At 54.7% G+C, this 22,230-nt stretch overlaps 6 protein-coding genes across 6 annotated transcripts; 3 read left to right on the plus strand and 3 right to left on the minus strand.

Annotated features, from left to right (window-relative positions):
• Nucleotides 1–5,890: 5,890 nt before the first annotated feature.
• On the plus strand, nucleotides 5,891–6,925 carry G647_09568 (uncharacterized protein; the record flags this gene model as incomplete). The annotated part of the gene is made up of 2 exons (XM_008725562.1): nucleotides 5,891–6,145; nucleotides 6,251–6,925. 2 exons carry the CDS (start codon nucleotides 5,891–5,893, stop codon nucleotides 6,923–6,925), a joined length of 930 nt encoding a protein of 309 aa, XP_008723784.1.
• A 3,786-nt stretch (nucleotides 6,926–10,711) lies between these two features.
• On the plus strand, nucleotides 10,712–13,696 carry G647_09569 (uncharacterized protein; the record flags this gene model as incomplete). Its single annotated transcript, XM_008725563.1, has 1 exon — nucleotides 10,712–13,696. The coding sequence occupies one exon, from the start codon at nucleotides 10,712–10,714 to the stop codon at nucleotides 13,694–13,696; it is 2,985 nt and encodes a 994-aa protein (XP_008723785.1).
• Nucleotides 13,697–14,606: 910 nt separating this feature from the next.
• G647_09570 (uncharacterized protein) lies at nucleotides 14,607–15,791 on the minus strand (the record flags this gene model as incomplete). Its single annotated transcript, XM_008725564.1, has 1 exon — nucleotides 14,607–15,791. One exon carries the CDS (start codon nucleotides 15,789–15,791, stop codon nucleotides 14,607–14,609), a length of 1,185 nt encoding a protein of 394 aa, XP_008723786.1.
• A 697-nt stretch (nucleotides 15,792–16,488) lies between these two features.
• On the plus strand, nucleotides 16,489–18,492 carry G647_09571 (uncharacterized protein; the record flags this gene model as incomplete). Its single annotated transcript, XM_008725565.1, has 1 exon — nucleotides 16,489–18,492. One exon carries the CDS (start codon nucleotides 16,489–16,491, stop codon nucleotides 18,490–18,492), a length of 2,004 nt encoding a protein of 667 aa, XP_008723787.1.
• Nucleotides 18,493–19,809: 1,317 nt separating this feature from the next.
• G647_09572 (uncharacterized protein) lies at nucleotides 19,810–19,950 on the minus strand (the record flags this gene model as incomplete). Its single annotated transcript, XM_008725566.1, has 1 exon — nucleotides 19,810–19,950. A coding segment is annotated over one exon (141 nt), but the record flags the coding sequence as incomplete, so codon positions are not given.
• A 778-nt stretch (nucleotides 19,951–20,728) lies between these two features.
• G647_09573 (uncharacterized protein) lies at nucleotides 20,729–21,905 on the minus strand (the record flags this gene model as incomplete). Its single annotated transcript, XM_008725567.1, has 5 exons — nucleotides 20,729–20,893; nucleotides 20,943–21,531; nucleotides 21,582–21,664; nucleotides 21,723–21,807; nucleotides 21,871–21,905. 5 exons carry the CDS (start codon nucleotides 21,903–21,905, stop codon nucleotides 20,729–20,731), a joined length of 957 nt encoding a protein of 318 aa, XP_008723789.1.
• Between the last annotated feature and the right edge of the window lie 325 nt (nucleotides 21,906–22,230).

The following is a 22,230-nucleotide window of genomic DNA, read 5'->3' on the forward strand; positions in this document are numbered from 1 at the left end:
GGCAAAGCAGGGGTTTCGGATGGGGGTGAAGGCGTGTTTGTCTTTTTTTCTGACAGAAGGATGCAGAAGCCTGAAGAGGCCAAGCTGCTTAACTCCTGGCTTCGTACCTTCAGCAGGAATGTGGGCACCGCCGCCCTTGCCCGGCTCGCTAGTTGGTGGGCGCCTGCACCACTTGACGCGAGGCAACAGCGTGTGGCACCCGTGCGCAGGTTTGACATGTAACCGTGGCCGGCCTGTGGGTGAGGGAGAGGTAACCAGACGCTCTCTGTAACTGTGGGACAGATGATGGGGTTCTCCACTCCGCCAGAGACACCTTTTCGGCCCTCCAGGCAACCGAAAAGAAATGAAAAGACCAGGCTCAGTCACCGCAGCTGGTGGACCCCTCCGTTAGCGCCGATTCCTTATCAGGCCACGTTGAGCCTGGAGAGCCTTTGGCAATAATGACGGCACCTGCAAAGGTACCAGGTACTCCGTTTCGAGGTACCGACGCACAGCGGTGACGCCGAAAGCAGGAGAAGAGCGCCGAGGCACGTTGATAGGAGGAAACCTGTGCCGCCGGAGGTTACGTCTCCCTGTCGAATGATGTGTCGTTTCCGACCTTGTTTGATGTTTCGAGCCTGCCTTGGCTCTGTGATAGATGGCGACGGAGATTTCTCGACCTGTCTGTCCTTCGTTGGGCCTGTTTCTCCTCGACGTGGCACAGGGCGCCGTGGTCTGGGGGGTGACGGGCCATCCGAAGCTGGGGTGCGAGGAGCAAATGACCGTGTCAGCTGTGCTTAGGCGCCTGGAATGAATAAACCTTCGGAAAATGACAACGCAGCCCTTGGCTTCATGACATTTGCCTGCGATCACACGGGGAGAGCCCGGCCAAACCTTGACGCCCGTAACTTTCGGAATTCGGGCTGATGGTCGTGCTGCCGCGGGTTGCTCGATTAGTATGTAGTCACTTCCCGGTCGAGATATACTCTGCCGTAGATATGCTTGCCCTTGAAGCCGTGTCAGAGATGTGACGTGGATAGACCTGGAGCCGCTTCAGACAACGCAGGACCACTTAAGGTGGTGCTTGCAACTACGCTTAGGCGGGTGAAAGTGGTTCACACGGCCACATGCTACGACTACTTCCAGGACACAGTATTCGGAGGGAAATTCATGGGGAAACGAAAAATTCTGGCGAGACCCACGAGAGGAGATGGATGTATCCTTCGGCACGGCACTGGCAGCAAAGTGACAAAGTCGCCTCCGCGGCTTGGTCTGTCTGACAAAATAATTAGTGGTACCTAGTTAATCGCTCGATAAAAACTCGGAACCCGTCAGGGTACCTATACAGTATTATCGCGGTGTGTTGCCCGATGACTGCGAGACTCGCCCGTAGCCTTTGACACTTGCAGGCATAATTTTGAGCACCGTCTTGAGAATGACTGCACATGTTTCTGCCCTCCTACCAGTCTCGCCGGAACACGACACTCTCCCCTCCTCTGTCATTCCGCGGCACGGACACACACCTCAGTGCAGTCATCATCGAGCAATGATGCTGCAGCTTGGTGAAGAGTCGTGGGAACAGCGAGACTGCTGACACGGAAGCCCAAGATTGCCTTGCATGGCGCCATCAGCGTTGAGGGGCCTTCCCGGAGTTCTCTGCTAGGCTATTACCGGCGATCCCACAGAACGCATCAGAACGCCCCAGAAGGAGTTTACGGTTAGCGACGCCATGAATCAGGCAAAGCCCTTCTGGGGGACTGTGGCTTGACCAGATGGTTCATCGTCTCGCACATGCACAGTAGTTTCAACACGGCGACCTTGAAAGAAGTTTTCCATCGTAGTTTCGCGTGAAGTATGAGAGATATTACTTCTTCCGGGCCCAAGGGAAGGCTATCCGCGTATGAGGGCCACTTGTGGACACACGCAGCGTCTCGGGCTGATGCTTCGGAGGTTCGCTGCAAGGGGGCATTGTCTTGCTCCCCGTGCTCCCCAGGGCTGAGAGGCTGAGGGGGCCAGCTGGAATGGCTGCCAAGTTACTTTACTGTACGAGTCAGATTGGAGGTTCAGGCCGCCAAGGGAACTGTGGCTACGGCCTGGAGACTGGCGGGGCGTGATCTCGGGACTCATCACCCCGAGACAGCCAGGCACCACCGCCTCCTGGGTAATGTGGCATTGGCACATGCACCACATGCACACACTTTAATGTCGCACGCCGAAGAAGGAACACTCAGTACTCAGTACAGAGGAGTGCAGCAAGGGATATCACGGTTTGCGTCGTATCTTCAAGCTGCGATCATTGCTGATCATGACTTCAACAGTATCCACCGAGGGCGGATGCGGCCAAAACACGCTGTGCGAGGGAGTTGAGGCGGTTAATTTGCATCCTGAGAAGCCGCCTTTCCACAAGGTGAATTATCGAAACCCTAGGCAGCGCTGATGCCCGTTTTCTTTCTTCGAGACGCCAGCGCAGTCTAGATCTTGCGTCTTATGGCCTGCTGGACGAGAAGAGGCAAGAATGCTACATGGTACGGCCATCTGATCAACGGTGTAATGCTATTCCATCCCGTGGAGTCCAGCGCCACCACAAAACGGGGTACGTACCGCTTTGTCCGGGCGGTATCTATCGATCCTCGTGCTTTGCTGATTTGATGAGAGCCCGGGAATCTCAGCATGTGCCGGTCTAGACACGGCCTTCTCCCACATCCCCACACTGTTCGGGATAACACCAAGTAACCTTGATCCCATTAATTAATCTGGAATTCCTCGCTCAGGGTTTATGAATCCGAGGGAAGATTGCACGAGCTGGACACTGGATAGACCTCGGGAGTAAGTTTTGGAGTTTGCGAGGACGAAGACATCATGCAGCCCATGCGCACGAGTTGGACGGAGAGCAACGACCAGATGCTGGGTCGAGAACTCAGGGATAGGGATCACTTCCCCACGCGCATGCCACAATTGAGCAAGGCTATCGTTCGGGGGCGGCATTTCGCCGTTGTTATCTGGAAGGCTGTGGCGTCAATCATTCCACGGCACTAGAGAACTCGCCCTCGCAGAGGCACGAACCCCAATCCATCAGACCTGCTCCGGAGGATCGCCAGCTTTCGTCTTTGCTCATCGCACCCAACATCGCTCGATGTCGATTCAGTGACGAAGAGAACGATCCGCGCTAAGCTGCATCCCGCCCGTTTGATCCCGATGCGGTTCGATATAGCCTATAGCTGAGTTTCGTACTCAGCCGTGTTGCTTTCGTATCTCGGGAGCTGGGTTAAGTCTGACTGTTACCACGCTCTGAACGGGTCATTTGTGGGGTGGCAGCTTTGTCGTTTCCTCATAATCTGCTTGCTCTCGTCTTACAGTCGGGCTCATTTCACTGTTTTCAGGCTCATCAGGTCAAGATGGTCCGCTTGACTGCCTAGACGACCATGACAGAATTTGGACCACAGTTGCTTCGTTGCTCGTGCTGCCTGCATCTGCGAGGCACTCTAATCTCCACCAAAGCACCGAGGAAATCCACGACTGCAGCAAGGGATCATACCCACGGGTGAGGCAAGATTGGTGCCATACGTCGTTTTCGGACCGTACCGCTTTTACTGACGCTGCATGCGTCGAGGACATATATGCCTCATGTTGGTCAATGTCAAGAGTTGTCGGGGTGTGCTACATTCCGCACACACTGTCGTGGAGGGAATACTTTTGAGACTGATTCAACTTGACTTGCTACGCATCCAGACTACTATACCGGGATAAGTATCACATGCCACGGCGAGGAGTGTATGAAATGATAGCAGGGAAGCATATTCCGGTCGATTGTCCGATATCGCCCCTCACGCACGCCAAGTCGAGTTCGGATATCATTTACGAGAACCTCATCATCGGGTCTTGAGTGCATGTGCATTATCGCTCCTTGACCTCCATTCAATGGGTTAGTTCCGTCAGACTGAACCATATTACTCACGGCTCCAGGCGCCGCAGTCAGAGCTCCCAAAGGAAGCATCGTCAGCGCAACATGGTTTAAGATTTCGAACCCAACAAAAAAATTCCCTCGGGTAATTGACGCACACGTCCAAAATTGGTACTTCCTCCACATGTCACTGTTACCGCAGCGCTGGCCACACCACAACCCTGCTCCCATGTGGAGGGCCCTAGGATCCGACGACATCCAAGTGACGAAATCCTGAAGCTGTAGCGCCATGTGAAAACATGTGCATCTCACGGAGTTAAGTGATATCGTACAAGGCAAAGAAGGCAAAGAATTTGAGTGGAAAGAAATTCTCATTGCATGTGGCGGCCTTTCTTCGGAGTTCTGTGGACAGGAAATTGGACCGTCAGTACCGAGTAAGCGGACTTGGACACTACTTACAATGGGGCCCCGTGTTGCGAGACCATTTGGCGTCGAAGATACTCGAGCACACATGTTCCTCGTGGCCCGTGAATTCCCAGTTCCACCACAAGCACTCCAACTTGACGAAAGATACAATCCTCAACCAGAAACCCTGAAGTCCCGAAAATCGCGGTCAGGAATTTCGCAGCCGTGGAACCGAAATCGCGGCGGGAGCTGTGTCAATTCCGCGCGCGGTCCTGGCCTAACGCTCCGGATCCGAGACCGCTCATAATTTTGCGATCTCCATGATGCGGCCGTCTCCAGCAAATGCTGGAACTGAGGTATTTTCCTCCAACCGCGATGGATATCAGCTCAAGGTTTGAGCTACGTCGGGCTCAACCTTAGGGATACCGAGGACGAATGGCAGATACTTCGCATAGGGCCTTTAAACGCTGGTCTGGCATGAAAATGAAACCGCGATCTTCTGCGGGAGTGAGCAGCATTGCTGTTCACACAAACGCCTACCCAGTACTCCCGGACCTGTGTGCATGAAGACACCAGATACCGTGATGTGCCTCAGCATGCGGCTAAAAAAAGGAAACCATCCCTCTCCTATGCATAGCCAGAGAGACGCGATCGGAACCCCAGGGTCGAATTATGCCGCAGACTGACATGAGCTGGAGTCCCACCCAGGTCTTTTTTCAGTGCTTCTGGCGCGGAATTGCGTTTGGAGTAAAAGGACTTTGGCCAGAATACTTGACCCAGCCGATGAATTGGGATGTGCAGCCTGTTCGACAGCTGACTTTCATTCTCATCTCTGAGCTCAGAGCATATACCCGGCCAGCATGGTGTATGGGAGGGGGGTAGGTGATTATGATCGACCAGTGATGGTGTATCCGACATGCTCCCTACCAGACTATGCCCCAGCGTTTCAATCCGCACTCATCCATCATCTTCAAACGCTTCTCTCTCTCTATATCTCTCGCTCGCTACCATGGTACATTACTAGGTGTACCCCTCGTGTTCTAGCTGGCCCACATCACTTGGAAAAGGTGCAGGGACTTGGGCACATCATCAGTGAGTGCGTACGCATTTTGCCCATATGACGACCGTATACATCCAAGATATGTAGCAGGTACAAAGCCGGCGCAGAATTTGCCACCACCATCTATCTGCAAGATGCGATCTCCCGTCGACATGCAGGAACAGGCCTTGCACAAAACGCAGAGAATTTTTCTACCGGACCGCGTCTGTCTGCAAGGCTTCGTGGTCACGTGGCTTTACCCTCGGGGCCCGAGATGCCGGCCCACGACGCTTGTCTGTTTTGAGTTTAGGGCTCCTTCGGGACCCGATGACGTAGCCATCAGTTTTTCTGTCGCGTCCCTGAGCCGGACTTGACGAGCGGAGGCTCGCCAAAAGCTGCGCACACTCGACGACGACGACGACGACGACGCCGGCGTGGTCGTTCGAGGTGCTTTCTCAATGCCAATCCAGTTTGACTTGCATGTGCTCCCCTTCAATCCCTGCAGGCTTACGACATTGCGGCTTTGAACAAGCTACGCCCCTGAGAGCCTCCCGCACGAACCCACGATGCCTCCTGCCCGAGCACGTAACGTCGACGACTCGAGATCGGAGACTTCAAGCACCATCACAAACCAGAAAGAGAAGTCTGCACTTGGTCCCACCAGTGGATCGGGCGTGTCGAAAGGGAAGAAGTCGGTTCCGGGAGGACACAACGGTGCCAGCGTTGGATCCAAAGCCACTGTGACCGGGAATGGCTCTACTGCTGCTCCCGCAGCCGCACCACCAGCAGTGGAGGCCGACAAAGATCCAAGTCTGCCTCGGGTACGTCGGGCAAAATGCAAAGCAATGCAATGCAATCCCCTCCGATCATGTGAAAGCTAGGCGCGAGTTGAGGCTAATTTTGAGCAATTTGCCCATCGGAAAAAGACTGAATGGGATACAATGCCAGTCGCCGTCCTGCGCACGTACCGCATCGCCCACCGCCTCCCCGTCCCCGCCGCGTTCAACCAACCTCACGCCGAGCTAGCCTACAAGTCATCTGACGTTGGACAGCGCGCCCCCTCGGTAGTTTATTACAGACGCAAGCTGCACGAACAGCACCTTCAACGGCGCAGAGCTCGCCAGACGCAGCAGCAGCAGCAGCAGCAGCAACAGACGAACGGGACCGGAAAGACTCACGGTAGCAAGTCCAAAGAGAAAGGCAAGTTGAAAGACACGTCCATGACAGACGGGTCTTCGAACACCTCGTTGGCAATAGCCCAATCTATCGAACCGCCTGACCCCGGTCACCCGGCCTCTGAACGGGATGCGTCATCCGTCTCCTCGGGCCCTTGGACTTACCTCGGCCCCAATCAACCGGTTTCGAATCTGGCGGCTGCTGTGCGCAAACACTTCAACGCCCAACAGCTGATTGGAGGTGAAGCCGATACGATCGCGAGGTTTATCTACGTGGTACAGCAGAATGGGAGTTCTCGCCAAGTGAGAACGGAGGGGTCCGAGGGTGATGGCTCGGGATACTGGATGGGAGGCAACGGCAGGGAGCAAAGGAGGGTTGACGGGCCCGGGGGCGAGGTCGGATTCAGGCTGAGATTCAGGCCGTAATGTGAGGGACTTCGAGACATGTGATGAATTGGGGGAATGGACTATGGGCTATGCACTTTGGGACACGGGCAGGATATGGGTTACAAAATCACGGATGGGACTTTACTGTATATTATGCTTCACCACGGTGGGTTGGCCCCGTTGGACGAGGCCACAGCCACGTCAACTGAACGTGCTGTGCTTTTGCCCAAGTATATTATGCTGGCGAGAAGTAGAAGTGCGGCTCGAAGTAACGATATACCGGTTGATGCCAGCCACGGGACCGGAATTTCCAAAGTCATGTGTGTCCATCTTGAGAGCCTGACTTGACAAGTCATTCGCCCGGGTGCGCCTCGCGCTCCTACCACGGGATACACAATCTCGCCCCGGTGAAGAATGCCTCTTGAGTCTCTTTTCGCTTGCCCCACGTTTGCGGAACAAACATGCGCTACACTGTGCTGGGGAGCACGGTTGGCATATTTCTAGCCTGCGCTCAAACCTGGTGATTGAGCAAGACAAAGCCATGAAATCCAAGCCGTCGAGGACAATGCAGGGAGAGGAGTCCAAGCTCGACTCGAGTTGTCAAGGGCAGCAGTCAGAACCCAGCCATCCCCGGATTAACTGCAGGATATGCTGACTGGCATTGAAAAATGACACTCTCGTGTCTTAAAAGACGAGCAAAATGTAGTGCGAAATTTCAAGAGTTCTGGATGCTTGCACCCACGAAAAAATCCCAAGGGATGATTTTGCATGGACATTTGACCATATCTCTCCGCTGTGAGCTGTTCTGGGCCATTTTCTGCAACTGGTACCCCCTGGAGAGAGGGAAGCGATCCTCAAAGGGCATACAGAACATAATGCAGCGGAACTGGGGCGGCAATATCGGTCGGAAAATGGCTGCAAAGTGAAGAATGTGCTCGCCCAAGAGGATGAGAATGGAATTCCGATCTCACCTTGCAAGTGTATCAATTCTGGCTCGAAGCTCTGGGTTTTCAATGCGTCACCATCTTATGAGCTGTCTGACTTCATGCAGGTGATGCAGACAGAGTGGCGGTGAAGGTCAGCCATCAGAGAAGCCGTCGAGGCGAGCAAGTGCAGGAAGCGTTGCTGGAAAAGCCCTTCCTGAACCGCCCTGCAGAAACTGTTGATCACGGGGATATCTTGATCTGACAGGTAAAGAAGTCCTCCCGCCCCGAGATATCGAGCCCATCCTTGCAAGAAGCGCAGGTTTCATGCTTCGACAACTCAGGCTCTGACACATGAGCAAGCTAGATCCATGTTTGAGCCATGACACAGTAGCGTGATCTTTCCTGCTCGCGCTCGGGCGGTGGAACGAGATGAAGGGCCACAACGTACCCGGTCTCCAGGCAACATCATCGGCTGGCCCAAAACAAAGTGGTCAAGTGGAGTAGAGAAACAGTTGTCGGTGTTGCACTGCCGGTTTAATTTAGCAGCTGATTTGGACCGATCTGCAACACTCCATTCGGGAGCGGAGGCAGGAATCGTGTGATGCTCGAGGGCCTCATGTCAGCTTTGCCGGTAACAACAACCCCGGCGATACGGGTTCGATCGGGACATTGGTGCTCTGATTAATTTTCGTCGACGAATATGCTGGGGAATAGGTAATGGGCAATAAGCGGTGAACGACAAGGCTGCGGCCGACCAGAATTCGACCCAACGCGCCTTGTCCGTCATAGTCTGGTGACCTCAACCTCAGACATATAGTAATTTCCTTCTGGGACGGGAGACGTAAAAAGAGATCACACTGACGATGTTTAAGCTCACGCGGGAGCCCGAGTTCAAAATCCGTTACGCAGGGGGCGCATCGACCATGACTTGCCACGTCAACGTTGGGTCCTGCGGAGAAGTGGTCAAGATGTGAGCATGGACAGACTATGATCTCATGGCTCCGATGTCATCTCCGATGAGTGCTGCTGATGGAGGCGGCGAGGTGGAATTGTGTTTGGAAATAGTCATGTCGGAGCGCGATATAGGAACCCCAGCGCCAATGGAAATCCAGGCTGTCTGGAATATTCGCTGCCCAACCTCGAGGCAACGAATGGACGTAGCCGAGCTTGCAGGAAAATAGATGACTGGTCGAGATGCACGCGCTGGGAGGCTGCTGCAGAAGTGCAGTAGTGGCAGGATTTCGAACCGTCAGCAAGGACTGGCCGCTGCAGACATGTTCATGCAGCACTGCACATATCGTTTGTCGCTCTCGTGTCTGTGCGCGGGTCTGCAGTGGCTGATTCAGACATCAACTGCTGCGAGAGACGACGCCGAGAGATTGGGGAGTCCAAGCGTGAACAAGCTCTCTGCTGAGGTTCGGCAATGAGAACGTGTTCAGAGTGCTGTACTGTCCTGTATACACTGTAGCTGCGATCCGCCTCCGGGCTGGAGCAGCTGAGCGGAAAGGATCAATAGTGAACCCGGGCTGAGCTGGCTGGGGATTGCTGCTTGAGTCTCAAGTCCCTATACTGTGTAATTAGGGGCCACCGCTGCCCATGTGGTCGTCGACTGCTCTGACTACCGAGTGTCTGCCTTGCAGCCCATGCCTGCATGCCGCAGTGCCGCTCGCCTGCTGGAACCCATATCCCAAGGAAAATTGATGCACTCGAAGGATTCCGCGCACAAGTGAGCTGGCTGCAGGCCCGGTCGGAGGTCCAAATCGGACAAGTTGCGGCCTAACTACTGGGCCTCAAGCGATGTTTGGGCAGATGCCGTTCTAGCTAAGCTCTGCGTCTTCGGGGCGAACGGGGCACGCGGGATATAGGGAAGCAGCCGCCTATTAGCAGCGCCCCTGCTTGCCTTATTGGCTGCTTCACGCTCGCAAAACATCCACGTTGGCGGTTGAGTTTGCACTGTCGCGGGCGGCCCCCGTCACCCAGCCCCACGGCGCAAGCCCCAACTCACCACAACTGACCACGATGTCGGGCTTGGTTGGAAGCTGGTGAAGGCACGGTCGAAGAAATACCCTGTGCGCGCCTTTCAGTGCTCGCAATATACGTTTGAGCTAAAGCTTCATATCGCGCCCGACGAGAGCGAGCAAGTTTTGCACCTGCCCACAAGCCTGGTGTCTCCCAGTCTCCGTCGCCTGCGCCTCCTGCCTCCTGCCTCGTGCATCCGTCGCCGGTTTCAGACCTCGCTGCCTGAAGAGCCTTGTCCGAGCGGTGAAGGAGCTTGAACCACTCTTTCGAAACCACCATATATCCATCAAATCCACCTCAGCGCCCTTGCATCGCCCTCAATTACCAGCCCGGCCTCACAGACAAGGCCGTGGGTCAGACGACCACTGATCACCAGCTGCTGCCCTCGACGACCCGAGCGAGACCATTGACCTGGGTCGAGTATTGGCTGCGAACACAACAAAACCCGGACCTCGTCCTGCATTTGTGTGCGTCTGTCACTCGCGCAGGTGGAGGATCCGGACAGCTCTTTTCAAGACATTATCCTTCGTGGCCGCAGTCTTGTGCGATATTTCCAAGACCTTGTGTGATTGTGTGGCATCAGTGGCTTGTCGTGTCCTCACCGCCTCCAGGTTCTTCCAGCTCCGATTCTCCGACGTCTTGTCCTTCACCCAGTCGATGGCCAGTCACCAATAATATCTCTGGGACATCCGAATCCCACCAAAACCTTCTCCATCCTTCTGTATCACCGTCACGCACCACACGCTCAATGTCCTGTCACCATCGTCGCAATACTCTGGCTGTTGTGTAGCCCGAACCAAGCGGAGGTTGCTGACTCGATCGTGGTGGAGGACTGCCGACTGCCCCTCACTCGTATCAGACCAAGGCGACCTCCGCAATAATGGGTATTCGACCTCACCATGCCGAACCCAATGCATTGAGACCAGTCGAATCCGAGCCGCATCAGCAACATTCCCGACAGTCGCTTCGATTTGGAATGTGGCAGAAACTGCAACATTTCTTCGCCAAGGATGAGGCGACACAGAGTCCCATCGAGTGCTCGGATGATGAGCAGTGGCCCCGGCACTGGGCTGACAGGCGAGATTCCAATAAAAACGAATCCGCAACGAGGCCGCTGGCTGTTGGGCTCCCCCGGCAAGCAACATTCCGTCGTCAGAACTCGGAGCGACGAGACCGGCTGCTTCCCATCGAGCCTGGCCACGCGGAGAGAAGGGCCGTCTCGTCGACGCGGCATGCTTCGATAAGCTTACCTAGACGGCGAGCCACCTCGTCGCCACCCAATTGGGACCCTGCTCGAACATCTGCACCCGCTGTGGCTATTACCGCCAGGGCGGATGTCGGCGGTGGCGACGTCTATGTCGACCTCCCACCAAGTCTGGACCCGACCCAGCCCGCCACGACTGAGGACCACTGGCCACAAGACGACTACCGACCGCCGCGCCCGCCTTCTAGGACGTCCTCTGATGATTCGCATTATCCACAGATGCCTCTAGCCGATGACAAGGCCGAACTAAGGGACGAGCTCGATCATCGATGGATCCTCAACCTGAGCATGCACTTTAGAGACAAGTCCGACCGCGAGAAATTCTTCGTCACTTATGCGCAGACTCCCAGCTTTTGGCGTCGGGTGACCATTTCATGTGACTATCGCAATGCCGAGCCGGGCTCCTTGGAGATGGACCTGAAGGAACTCCAGTTCCAACGCGACAAGAGCATGCAAATTTACGAGTCAATACGTGATTCTCTTCCTGAAATTCAGTTCTACGACACCGTCACCAATCTCAAGTTGGAAACAACCGATGGCCGATTGCACGTTCATGTGACGGAAGATGTCAACGAGATCATCCCTTATCCACCGAAAACGACCGTGTCACATATTTTCAACGATGAGACGTTCAGACCCATGAAAGTCCGCGAGGACGAGCTCGTCTTCGACTCACACCTCTCCGGCTTTGTCTACAAGGTGCAATACAAGGGCAGAACGTATATCAAGAAAGAGATCCCTGGCCCGGACACGGTTGATGAGTTCTTGTATGAGATCAATGCCCTCCATGCCCTTCACGACTCGGCGCATGTTATCAAACTTGAAGCCGTTGTGTTTGATGACACCGGATCGTTAGTCAAAGGCTTGCTCATCAGCTACGCAGACAAGGGTGCGATCGTTGATCTCTTGTACGATCACAGAGGTTCCATTGCGTGGGAAGATCGGTGCAGATGGGCTGAGCAGGCGGTGCGAGGGCTTAGTGAGATCCATGAAGAGGGCTATGTTCAGGGAGATTTCACGTTATCCAACATCGTGGTTGACGCTGACGGAAACGCAAAGATCATCGACATCAACCGGCGCGGATGCCCTGTTGGCTGGGAGCCTCCGGAGATCGCAGCCAAGATTGCGAGCAATCAACGGATCTCCATGTACATTGGCGAAAAATCGGACATCTATCAACTGGGCATGACTCTGTGGGCGCTGGCCATGGATGACGATGAGCCTGAGCGACACGTGCCACCACTAAGCATCGATGAATTCCCTTCGGAGGTGCCTGAATGGTACCAAGATATTGTCAGGATCTGCTTGTCTCCGCGCCCACGAGATCGATTGTCTGCCAAGGAACTGATTGACCTGTTCCCAGAAGCAACCTCCATGTCATGTGACGATATCCGGCCACAACAACGACCAGCCTTGAAAGTGCGCACGATGAAGAAGTACATTGACCCTGCCGACGCCGTGGAACGGGACGATATCTTACGCCTTAGCTCGAAACCACAGGGAAGCGAGGCGATTCCATATTCGCCAGAAAGCTCCCGGGATGACTACACGTTTACGTATCCGAAGTCCTCCAATTACGAGTTTGAAAGCGACCTGTCAGGATATGATCGCCCCAGAGGTAGGAGACCACCCATCAACTATGCACATCTCGGAAGTCATGAGAGGCACCATTGGGAGTCCGAAGACGAGAGACCGACTCCAACCGAAGATTTCGAACCCAACATTGTGGCCATCTCGCCGGGCGTGGACCGAGAGTTCAATGAGCTCGAGATGGATGGACATCGGTACCTGATCTCACGGCAGACTTTCAGTGAAGAGGAACTGAAAATACTGGAGCGTCGCGCGGAAGCTGAGAGCGCTGTTCTCAGTGAAGATGCAACTGATGGAGATCGCACGGCTGAGGCTGCCGCGGATGAGGCTCTGACAAACCCAGCACCTGTACCAGCCCGGCGTCCCTCTCTACTGGCCGCCACGTCCGACAGCACCCCTCGCAACAGCCAGGACCTTCTCACAGTGATCGCTACCCCCGGATCTGGGGATCTGCACTCCGAGATGAGAGAGGTTAATGATATTGGGGTGTCTTATCATCCTACAGGGCCCGACGACGGTCGAAGAACTCCTCAGACTGATAAGGCTCCAGCTGATCACGACTCAGATCTGCTAACACCCAACTGTGGGTTGGACCTGCCTGGGGATAAGGCGACCCCACCACCAGAAAAAGAAATGATCAACCCCCCGAGTCTTCCGTTTATGGACAGTGGCTACGATGAGCCGCTTAGATACCTCGTAGGCAACAGCGACGTCGAGCTTGTGGCACCTATCTCGGAAAAAGCCGAGCCGCAACGGACAGAGGATGCGATGACTCCTTCTGTTCAGCAACCCGGACAGACGGCAGACGGCTCACCTCATCCTGCTGAGCACCCAGTGCTCAGGGATGACACAAGGCTCAATCTGGAGTCTGATACTCCTAGTCTGTCGCAGAAACCGAATTCAGCTGAAGAGAAGTCCAGTCATATCGACTTCACTCCAACGGAACGCAAATCTCCTCCGATGACGACTGAGCTGGCGGAGAAGCAACGCAATCTGTGTATCGACATCTGAGAGCGAACACATCGTAGACGCGAAGCCACATGAGCCATCACTGGAGAAGGGAGTGACATAGTGTGCACAAGTGCGATTCAATGACGCACTTGCTGTCCTTCGGACATTGACACCGCTTTTCATGTGAGACAAAAGTCTTTACAGGCAGGGTTGCGGATCACGCATCATGGAACTTCCCTCCTCTGCTCGTGGTCACAAGCCGCATTTGGTGGCCACGCAAGTGTCAAGACAACACCGAGGTCGGGGGATTCCCGGCCTGGTTACACACACTTGGACCACTTAGCCTACCTTTGTTTCCTGTTGAGGCCACCAGAACCGCGTTCGTCAGTCGGCAGTTCGGCTGACGTCCTCTACAAGAGAAACGCTATCTTCCTCTTCCAACATTACTGACGACCGCCAGCATGGTCCTCACGACTTGTGGGTGGTCAGACCTGGACCAAACATGAACGTTTGACGACCCCCCACCCCTTAGCGAATTGGTTGGTTGGTTTTCTGATTTGAATGTATTTTCGAGAATTTCAAGCGCCATGCAAGCACGATGTTGTGGATATCATGATAGCGACTTTGCAATCGACAGACAGATATCTGTCGGGCATGTTGGGGACGAACCCGAGCACCTTGGTATGGGCATTTCGGTCTTGTTTCACTGTGCATGGGCGGTGTTCTGATGGTATTTCCAATATGAAACCAAAGGTTGCAAAACCAATGATCCCCAGAGGTGGTCAAATCCTCAGCCAGGCATGGCGAACTCAAGTAGCGCAGTCCGTCCGGGCAGGAAACCGTTCCACTTCTGTTGTTGCAGACATTGTCAGCCGGAGTTTTCGACGGGATGCAAGTCTGCGATTATTCCACCGACATGAGGCCAGACAGAACTCACGACGTATAGGTTACGATAGCCATGAACCATGCATTAATGATGATCAAACCCTCCATTCTCTATGTCCCGGATGAGATCTACATTCCTCCCGATGAAAACAATCTTGCCTTCTGCCCCTGCCTTTTCCGCATCCGCAGTGGGCGGGACTTCGATCAGTTCGAAGATCTCTCGCACGCCCTGCACAACCCGACTGGATCCATCTGTACATCTCACCAAGCCTTTGGTCCTATGCACTTCATACCTTGTACTTCTGCCTTTCTGTCGCTCTTCAGCGTCCCAGAGGATGGTCTCCAGCCAGCCGACGAGGAGCGGCAGTTTCTGCGGATCGAATGGCGGCAAGGGAATGGTCAACGTGGATATAGTCGGGTCCAGGTGGGAGTGGCCCTTGGATGCGAAGTCGGGCATTGCAGTCCCGCTCGAGGTCGCAGTGGGGAAAGTTGAGTAAGCGTCGAGATCCAGGATCGTGCCGCTCAGATTGTCGACTTGGGAATGTTTCGTCAGGATGATACGTGCGAGGCCGTTAATGGAAGATATTCGTGCTTGGACGGCGGCAAGCTCGGTATCGGTGACGAGGTCCGTCTTGTTGAGGATGATGGTGTCGGCATGGGAGATTTGAAGGTGGGCGGTCGTCAGGAGGGGCGTCTCATGGTGATGTTGAGCATTCTTCTCCTCCTCGTCCGGGACCTCCTCGGGAGCAGGCTCGTCCAGACTTCTCAGGATGTTCTTGGCATCGACGACCGTGACGATCGCGTCCAGGTAGATACTGCTCCCCAGACCCTCGTCCAGCCAGAACATGGGCGCAATGTTGCCCGGGTCGGCCACGCCGGTGGTCTCGAGCAGTATGTAATCGAAGTTCTTCTGCCGCTCGACGAGCGACTCCAGCGCCGCCACGCCGGAGTCCTTGACGCTGCAGCAGATACACCCGTTCGCGAGGGGGATCCATTCCGTTGACGATTGATCTCCTTGGTTGACGGTCAGGGATTTCTCAATGTCCGCCGTGTTGCCGAATTCGTTGAGAATCACAGCAATCTTCTTGCCGTGCTCGGCGGTCAGGATGTAATTCAGTAGAGTCGTTTTGCCGGCCCCGAGATAGCCAGTGACGATCGTGATCGGTACCTTCTTCAAAGTCGAGGTGCCGGTGCTGTATGTATTGGCTTTGTTGATTTCGTTCTCCCCACTTTGGATGAGGTTGGGGACTTCATCGTCGTCATCATCCATGGTTTTATGTTTTTTGAAACCTAGACACCGGTTGTCTCTGGTATCATCCACACTTCGCTGTGGGTGGAAGTGAGATACGGGTACAATCTGAACTGTTTGTTCACAATGCAGAATCAGCCTCGACGCCTCTCCGACATCATCCATCCAATGGGGAAGGTTTAGCCGAAGCACCAGATGCAGTTTAGTTCTCCACTTTGTTGTCGATCCCGCATTTTAGCGTGTTAGTTAGCTGAGAGGAGGCAACTTTCCCGAGCATGCGATTGCGCGCTTGCTTGCGCTCTTTCACGGTGGTCGATGCTTCGTTTCTGCGCTCTTCACGACGCTCCCGCAGCATAGCATAGCACACAACGGAAAGAGTCGAGCTATAAGGCTTGTGAGTCGCTTATCCATCGCCTCAGATCCGCGCTTGGGTACCATCTGGAACCGGGTGGCTCCAGCGAGTCTGGATAGCGACCGGCCTCAAACACGGTTCACGCAGTCGCTCGCAACTCATCCCCCAACGAACAACAGCTTGCAGGCGCAAACGGCCCAACCACAAAAGCAGGGGTACTGCAGTCTGAAGAAGACCCAGTGGCTTTGAATGGGCCGACCGGGCTACCATTAAGGACTGCTTGTGAGCATTCAGAGGTTTAGCGCCGGAGTCGAGGCAGAGGAGGAGGTATATCGGCCACGATCATACAAGTCCTCCACGCGCACGATGACAGCAGTTACACCCTCCAGATCTGGCGTGTCGCCGTCCAGCTCGCCTCGGCTACCATCTCCCCCTCCCATTCCAGAGGTGCAATTCGGCCCTAAGAGCCCCGGGATCGACCCGACGAAGGAACTCTCGCTCGATGCGACCTCAAAGCCAGACGAAGGAGCCGCGAGAAGAATAAGACCGGGGACAAAAGCTGCAGATATGGCTATGGGGCCTCCACTTGTGCCGTTGAGTCAGCTGGACTCGCCATTCCAGCTCCAAGAACACCTCAAATCGCTCTACTCCCACCTTAGCCATACGCCCGATTCGACCCATACCGTCCCCATCACGAAAGAGACGGCCCTACAACTCGCGACGCCCCCACAGATAAATGACAACGAGTCCGTGGACAGAAATCTCTGGCTCTACGAACTGTGTAGATTTCTCACGCAGAAGGCGAACATCGTCTCCATCTTCCTCATGAACGACAGCCCGCCGTGTTCGGCCACGACCTGCCCGGAGATGAGAGCTAGTGAATGGCAATACCTCTGCGCCGTGCATGAGCCGCCCAAATCATGCTGTGCCATCGACTACTGCAACCATACTCTGGATTGGGCGGCGAACGTCCTCACGAGCCCGAAACACTTCCCGTCACGGCTGGCGTTGGGCGGAGAGGGAGGCAATGTCATTCAAAGCATGCGACAGCTGACCAACATATTTCGGCGTGTCTATCGAATCTTTGCACATGCTTGGTTTCAGCATCGCGATGTCTTCTGGTCCGTCGAAGCAACCTACGGTTTGTATATGTTGTTCAAGGTCGTCTGCGACCAGTACCATCTTATCCCGGAAGACAGCTACACTATCCCACCCGAAGCTGAAGGTGTTCGCGAAGCCGTTGATGAAAAGGACCCCGGATTGCGACCTCTTATACTCCGAAAAGATGGCACGCCGAGTTCGTCGTCAGAGGAGCCATCCAGCGGGCCCACGTCGTCAGGAGAACCTGCTGCGTCAGTAGCATCGACGACGGTCAGTACCGGTGCAACGACACGTAGGCACAAGCATACTCCCAGTACAGGAAGCCACGTGGCCACCATCGCCGAAGGTGCAGAGGACGAAGAGGAGCAGCCGACGAGTACCATCTCGACGAAGCCTAATAATGTGCCCGGTATGCTAGGACTGATTGACGGTCCCGAATCGCTGAAGATATCAATAGAGGAGAAGAGGGCAATTTCACCGCAGCCGAGGAAATCGGGAGATGATCCCTCGCCAGATCGTCTATTACCCAAGCTGGATATCGCCTCTACGGTGCCCAAATACGAGCCTCGCGCGCCAGAAGATCCTACACCCACTGGTAACACGGAAGACGTCGATCCCCTTTCCACCCACCAAGGAGCACAACAACAGTCGTCCTCATCCATGGCCAAAGGGGACGACGAGAAAGCTGGCACAATCCTAAAGGATGAAGCAGCCATGAAAACACATCCCGAGACTCCCGTCGAACGAGTGACCAAACCTTTTGATGATGAGCAAGCAGGCCGCACAATCACATCTCCTTCTGGTGGCTCGATAAGAACGGCCGGCAATGATGTCCTTGCGGCTATAATGGGGCACATCGATGACTCTGATGAAGAATATTATCCACCCAGAGTCGCGCAGGCTGAGAGATTCAGGGAGCGGGATGATGATGTGAAGACTGAAATAAGGGGGGAGGGACGTGAGGAGGCCGACGAGACCGTGGAAGAGAACGAGAGTTTCAGCCCCGTTCAGACAAAAGCGCCTGAATCTGTAGATACCGTCGGGAAAGAAGATGAGGCCCAGAAAGAGCCGGCTGAGGTGCAGGAGCAGGAGGAGAACACCCATGCGAGCCGCGACGAACTGGAACGCGATGAGATTCGAGTCTCTGTCGAGGAGAGAACCGAGGATGAGCAGCAGGATGAGGAGCGCCCTGAGCAGCGCCCTGAGCAGCACCCCTCGAGCAATCCTGGGGATGAAGAGGTAGAGCTGAAGGGGACTCGGGCCGAGTAGACGGAGTCGTGATTATACCTTCAACTTCTGAACAGAGCCCAGTGCTTCCGTACAGTCCTTATCTTATGAAGGCAAAAGATAGGAGGTCAGGCGGGACCAGCCTACGTTATTAGGTATGTATCTATGCGTTGGAAGGAGCATTACCAGTGCCAGTGACAATACTGTAACGATGACAATGACAGTGATACTCGGCAGGCTCTGCTGTACTGGACAAGGTACGATATGTAGTGTACGGAGTACACCTTGCAGGATGTCGTCCAACCCTCAATATGCCTCGATGCCCTCTGGCTCGGTCATGGACGGACTGACTGACTGGCTGACTGCTTGATCGACTGCTTGATCGACTTCTGTGTACCTCGAGCAGCTCGTGCTGAAATAGACGGACGCCCCATCCATTCCTATGCCCATAACCCATTAATCTAGTACCGTGCGTGGCTACTTGGCAATGCGATGCGTTGCGTTGCGTTGCGCTCTACACACGAGATTCTCTAATGATCGTACCTTGTCTTTGTATTCTCATGCCTTTGTCAAAACTAAACAAGACGTCTCTCCAGTAGCTGCATATTGTACTCGGCCGTACTTTCCGGCCTCAGGTACTAACAGAGTCAACGGAGTATAAGCGTAGACTCGAGAGCACATGACGTGTAAAGAGTTGAGGCTGGCAAAACAGTGTGGAATATAGAGTATGCAATGAAGATAGCCTATAAAGAAACTCGTCCTCGTCCTCGTGCAGACCACTTGTTCGTCCTGAGTACGACGATGACTGTGACTATAGGGTAGAACAGAATAGAATAGGCCACGAGGCCCGTATGGAGAACACGTTTCGGCACCGTTCCTGCTTGACTCTTAAGGATCAGGCTTGTGATCAGGGGTCGGCAACGCCGGTTTCAGTTCCCGGCTCAACTTGTCGTATTGATCTGCCATGTTCCGCCGCTATACTCTCTGTCTGCCCGTCCGTCTGCCAGTCCGTCTGCCTGCCGATAGCGACAAGTCAAAGGAAAGCTTGCTCTGCGCCATTGCATCCCCACCAGGATGAACACTTCAACTCCCCCCAGCGTAACCGGGTCTCAACTTGGACATCCGCGGCTCGATCAGGGGATGCCATTGTGCAAGGAAGGTTATCGCTGAAGTGCCAGGAAGTCAGCCATCGTAGTTCGATCGAACCAAAAGCATCAGATTGAGACGGCCACCTGAGAAGCGCAAGACTGGGCTCGCCTGAAGGAGGGAAAAAGGCGCAGAGGTCGTAGAGAATAACAGCATGGGCATGTGCATGGGCATGGGCATGGCATAGCATAGCATGTAAAGAAATTCGGACCACATACCCCACATGATGTAACAACTGGCAAAACTGAGGATGAGCGTGCTTCGCCATATCGTCTGATTCTCGCCCTTTGGACTGAGGAACCACGCTCCAACACTCAACGCGACGATGACGACGAGGCCGACGAGGATCGACCACCTGTAATGACGAGCCGGAGGTTAGCCCTTGTCTGTGTGCCTGCCTGTGTTCTTGCGACCTCGCGACCTTGTTTTGATTGGGTGTCTGTATCAAGCAAGGGCCCTGGTACCCTCGTGCCATGAGGAGGGAGTGAGGCGATGCGTTCGGAGACTCCTCGAAATGGAGGTCAACGTACCCGTTTGCCATATTGTATACCCTTTTTCCCGGTGCTCCTCGATTTCACGGCTCAGCGACCTGTGTATTCAAGATGGTTGCAGAGCAATTGCTGGTGTGTGAATGCGCCCCCGTCGAGGCTGCGGGTAATAGATGCTCCGCTTGGGGGACGAGGTGGTGCTCCGGTCGGTGTTGGTGCTCGGTTTAGGACACGCACACGAGGGGCGGTGTCGAGGTACGTCCAGCGGAGAGGGAAGTATGCGAAATGAAGCGTCAGTGCGGTCGTGGTTGAATTCGTAGTCAGTCTACACCAAGTCCACGGGCCGTTGTTGAAGGTGAAGGTCAAGTCGAGCAACTCGCATGATGGATACGTGCAGTTTCGGGCCAACTTCGGCGCCTGCAACCGGCAAAGAAGCAGATCACCTCCCATCGGCACGACTGGGTACGCACGTCTGCCGCTCATATTACATTCGACAGCTCGAGGACGCGAAAGCCCGCATGAGGATATTGGATCTACCAAGTCCTACATATCACGATTTTCTCCCAAACCCACCACCGTTGCGGCAAAGCCATTCGTGGAGAAGCAAACCACCAAAGCACCCGTGAACAATCTCCCCCAGCACCCTACGCACCCTCCCTACTCTTGCGGTAATTGCTTTCTTGTTCGACTTGAAGCTGATCAATCTCCGGTGCCAGCTCAGACAAGATCTCGTATGCTTTCTTGTGGTATTCGAGCTGTGCGGCAATCAAATCCGCCAGGTTGCGGAGAGGTTCCGGCGTATCCAAGACCTACTAGCATTAGTTCCTGTGCAATTGTCCGCAATATGTGTAAACTTACGTTCTTCATAACTCCTTGAGCCTCCTCGACCTGCGAGACAAAGTCGTCCTCCTTGGCTTCGATCTCCGCACGCGCGTCCTCGCTCATGGCCGTCTCGTCGTCGGGATTCATACCTCGACCCTGGACTTGACTCTTCTTGGCCGCCTTGGTGCTGTCCAGCAACAGTCGGCTGTTCTCGACGGCCTTTCTGGCTTTTGTCGCAAATTGAATGTTCGTGTTCAACGTGGTACTCCAACCTGCAAGGAATCGTGACTGAATGGCCTGATCCTGGGCCAGTCGCGCTTCGCCCACTTTCTCTTCCGCGAGTGCATACCGCTCGAGCGCCACAGCCAAGGGATCTTCGCTCGCCCCGGTCGTGTTGGCCTGCTTGAGCATATGGGAACTGGCCAAAGAAGCGCGGGCGATGGCATGGTTGAACGTCTTCGGTTGCGGCTTGGCTGATGGGGGCGCTGTGAACGCATTCGCGGCCTCGGTGGCATTGGAGGCCTTGGATAGCAAGCTCACTTTGTCCGAGATGCTTCGACCCAGGTCTCCGAATGATTCTCGGATGTTGGGTGGGTAATCATAGGCTTCATTCTGGTATTGCTTGCTGCGCAGGGGTCAACAGAGGTTCGAGCTGGCCGGATATGTGGCCCATACGTTACATCGAGCAGCTTCTGATGAACCTGCTTCAGGGCGTCGACTCGTTTCTCGAGTTCGGTGTAATCGGCTGGGAGTTGAGTCTAAAGCAATACGCTGTCAGCGGATGGTTCCAGGGCGCAGACACAGTGCTCGCCCGACCTTCTCTTCGGCATTTCCAAATTGCTCCTTGAGATACTGCTGGCTTCGCTGGAAGGAGGGGGTGACAGTTGAATTGAAGGCCGAGCTGTAAGGACCCGTGTGTTAGCATGGTGATGAATGCTTCCGTAGATCGTTGGCTGAAGCGCACCTAATGTTCTTGCCAAAGGCAGCGAACTTATCCATGTTTGGGTCGGGTCTCGACAACGACGAAGAAATACCGATGCAAGGCTGACCAGATGATCGGTAAGCAGTCAGGAGAAGCTGGTATGCAGTGTTGAGAGCCTCGAGTGGAAGGGAGAGAAGTAACAGATGAATTGCAGTCTGGCTGACAAGAACCGGCGGCCGGCGTGGGGAATCGCCGTGCATTCACATGTCGCCATGTTTCTCAAGGCAACAATCAACTCGACAAGAGCCTGGACCCCAAGGCAAGCACATCGGGCCAGATTGCTCCTTGTGATGCTACGAGTAGTCACAAGAGACTTAATTGACCGGGAGGAGAGTGGCAAGA

The sequence above is a fragment of the Cladophialophora carrionii genome (genome assembly GCF_000365165.1).
Source record: "Cladophialophora carrionii CBS 160.54 unplaced genomic scaffold supercont1.10, whole genome shotgun sequence".
NCBI lineage: Eukaryota > Fungi > Ascomycota > Eurotiomycetes > Chaetothyriales > Herpotrichiellaceae > Cladophialophora > Cladophialophora carrionii.